This window comes from Triticum dicoccoides, chromosome 5B (genome assembly GCF_002162155.2).
Source record: "Triticum dicoccoides isolate Atlit2015 ecotype Zavitan chromosome 5B, WEW_v2.0, whole genome shotgun sequence".
NCBI lineage: Eukaryota > Viridiplantae > Streptophyta > Magnoliopsida > Poales > Poaceae > Triticum > Triticum dicoccoides.
The window spans coordinates 476,780,889-476,783,580 of record NC_041389.1 but is presented as its reverse complement, the minus strand read 5'-3'; the positions used below and the strand labels follow the sequence as shown (position 1 = coordinate 476,783,580).

The window sequence follows — 2,692 nt, the reverse complement described above, 5'->3', positions numbered from 1 at the left end:
TAATCAGGGTCTGAGTTTCGGGTTTGGGTTTTTGGGTCCGTGTTTAGATGACCACCTAGCCTACTCGGCTTTGCGCCTGTATTCGATTGACACCACCCAGCCGAACTCGGCTTCGCGCCTTCGCTCCTATATACTGCGCCCTGCCTGCCTGGCTGCCTCCCCTTTCAAAGTTGGTACCGGCTGATCGATTGCGAGTTAGCAGCCACGACCGCACGAGCGTCAATTTCGCTCCAAGCTCCTCCTGCTCAATCGCGCGTTGATGGCGGGCTTCAATCTCTTCCGGCTGCGGCCGTTGGCGGAGTTGTTGCCGGAGGTCGAGGGCCCCGCGGAGGCCGTTCCTTTCCGGCGGAAGGCGGCCTACACCGCCGGCTCGCTCCTCGTCTTCCTGGCGGGCAGCCAGCTCCCGCTCTATGGGATCCACAACAGCCGGGCCGGGGCTGCCGACGACCCGCTCTACTGGGTCCACACGGCCTACGCGGCCAACCGCGGAACCGCCATGTCCCTCGGCGTTTACCCCCTCCTCATGTCCGAGTTGAGCACCCACCTCCTCCTCGGGTCAGGGGCCATTAATCCCCTCCCGGAAAACCGTCTTCTCATGTGAGCACACTACATACCCTGCCTGCTTAGCTATATATATGGATATTGCATGCATGTTCTAAGCTTTTTACGTGGACTGCAGGACCGGAGGGCTGAAGAAGGCGCTGGGGGTGTTGTTCTCCGCCGCGATGCCGGTCCGCGACGTGCTATCCGCGACCTACTTGGGTGCCGGGAGCGCGATCCTCGTCGTGCTGCAGATCTCCATTGGAAGCGTCGTTCTCATTTATCTCGACGACGCTCTTAGAAAGGGCTATGGCCTCCTTTCCGGCATCCCGTTGTTCACCTCCGCACATGTTTGGTAAGAATCAATACGCACTCAACGATATTTTCATATTGCTATTTTTTTGGATTTGTAACTAATTATTGCGTCGTGTGTATATGTACGTTCTTCAGCGCAACTCTTTTCTGGAGAGCCTTCAGAGACGGCGCACATGGAAACCTAGCGGCGACGTTTGCCTTCTTTCTGCTTGTGTGCGGATTGCAAGGCCTGCATGTCGCGTTGCCACTGACAGATGATGCGCCTGCTGCTAGGTTTCAGTCCAACTACAGCATCAGCATATCCTACCTCGCCTATGCCCCCATCATATTCCAAGCCACGCTTGTTGCATGCACATATACATTCTCAGAGGTGAGTATCTTGCATGACGATATTCACATTTTTATCAGTTTATTAGTCCCGTAGTATGTTACTATCATGTGGTTGTGGCCGGATGAGTAAAATTTATGGATGTTTTGGGTCAATATTTGGTGCAGCAATTATTTACGGTATTTGGCGGAAACAAGATCGTCAACCTGCTCAGCAAGTGGGAGAGATCTAAACGTTTTGCAGGGTTTATTCCAGTAAGCGGGGTCGCCTACTACCTAACTACGCCACCAACGTGAGTACATACATACATATATAACTTTTTTTTTTGAAAGATCCATACATATATAGAACTATTGTGTGTTCTCCTTAATGCATCTGATGTATTGTGATTAAGATCTAATAACTGTTTCTCTGTGTCCATGAAATGAAGCTTGGCTGATTCAGCAAGAGACCCGGTGCACGCGTGCCTCTACGCCGCCTTGCTGCTCATGGGATGCGCCCTCATATCGACGGCCTGGTTCGGGCTGTGCAGATACTCAAGGAGGTACGTGTCTAGGTTGGTCGGGGAAAGAGTGACCGTGACGCCTGCGCGGGCCGGCTCGATTCGCCTCAGCCGATGTAAGGCCCGTGTCACCATGGTGGCCTTCGTCGTTGGACTCTGTGTCGGCGCGCTGACCCTCCTTGCGGGCTTCATGGGCGTCAGCGGCTCCGGCACTGGAATTATGCTCGCCGTCACCGGCATATACTCTTCTTGTTTCGACACCAGAGCTTCTTCTGGGATTGATGCAATTGGACTCTGATTTTAGGACTCTTGGTCTACATTAGGTGTACTAGCAGTCTGATTGTTCAGCGAGAGAAGAATAGTGGAGTAGCTAGTTGCTACTGTGCATGTATTACTAATTTGCCGCATCAAATATGTCTGGTTGGATTCTGAGGTTGGCGTAGTTGTACTTTGATTGATCAGCAAGAGTAGAACTTATATGCTAATGTTACTAGTAGAATGCCCGTGCGTTGTCACGGGCTTTTAAAATTTTTAGTGGTTGCATATACAAACATAATGCCTGTCAAATTTCACATGTGTAGAAAAGATATTTTCGGATGACATAACAATGTTGATTGGTTCTATTTATCATGGCAGCTTTATCTCTTCTTTCATTGGTTCTAAATTTAGCTTTATCTCTTCCATTGGTTCTAAATTTTCTAAACGCACACATCTTATTTCTCACTCCCCACCAACAAGATAGAATTTGCTCTTCCTTCACCCTCTTTTACCTTGGTCTACTCCTTGCTCTAGCTTTGGTATCATCACTCTAATACGTCCATACAGTTCATTGTGACATGATAAGCTAGCTCTTACTATGCTTGTCATCTGTTATTTCTATGGATAGGTAACACTCATATGTAGGTGTTTATTTATCAACTATTTTGATTTTGGACAATCAGGCCATTCAAATAAATGATTCCTAGGATTTACTTGAGCTGAACATATTGTCATCGTCTGGTCAAACC

At 49.2% G+C, this 2,692-nt stretch overlaps 1 protein-coding gene across 1 annotated transcript; it reads left to right on the top strand.

The window, feature by feature from the left end:
- Positions 1-259: 259 nt before the first annotated feature.
- On the top strand, positions 260-1,983 carry LOC119309781 (protein transport protein Sec61 subunit alpha-like). The gene is made up of 5 exons (XM_037585701.1): positions 260-597; positions 680-895; positions 991-1,225; positions 1,351-1,475; positions 1,614-1,983. Exons 1-5 carry the CDS (start codon positions 260-262, stop codon positions 1,981-1,983), a joined length of 1,284 nt encoding a protein of 427 aa, XP_037441598.1.
- The last annotated feature ends 709 nt before the right edge of the window (positions 1,984-2,692 follow it).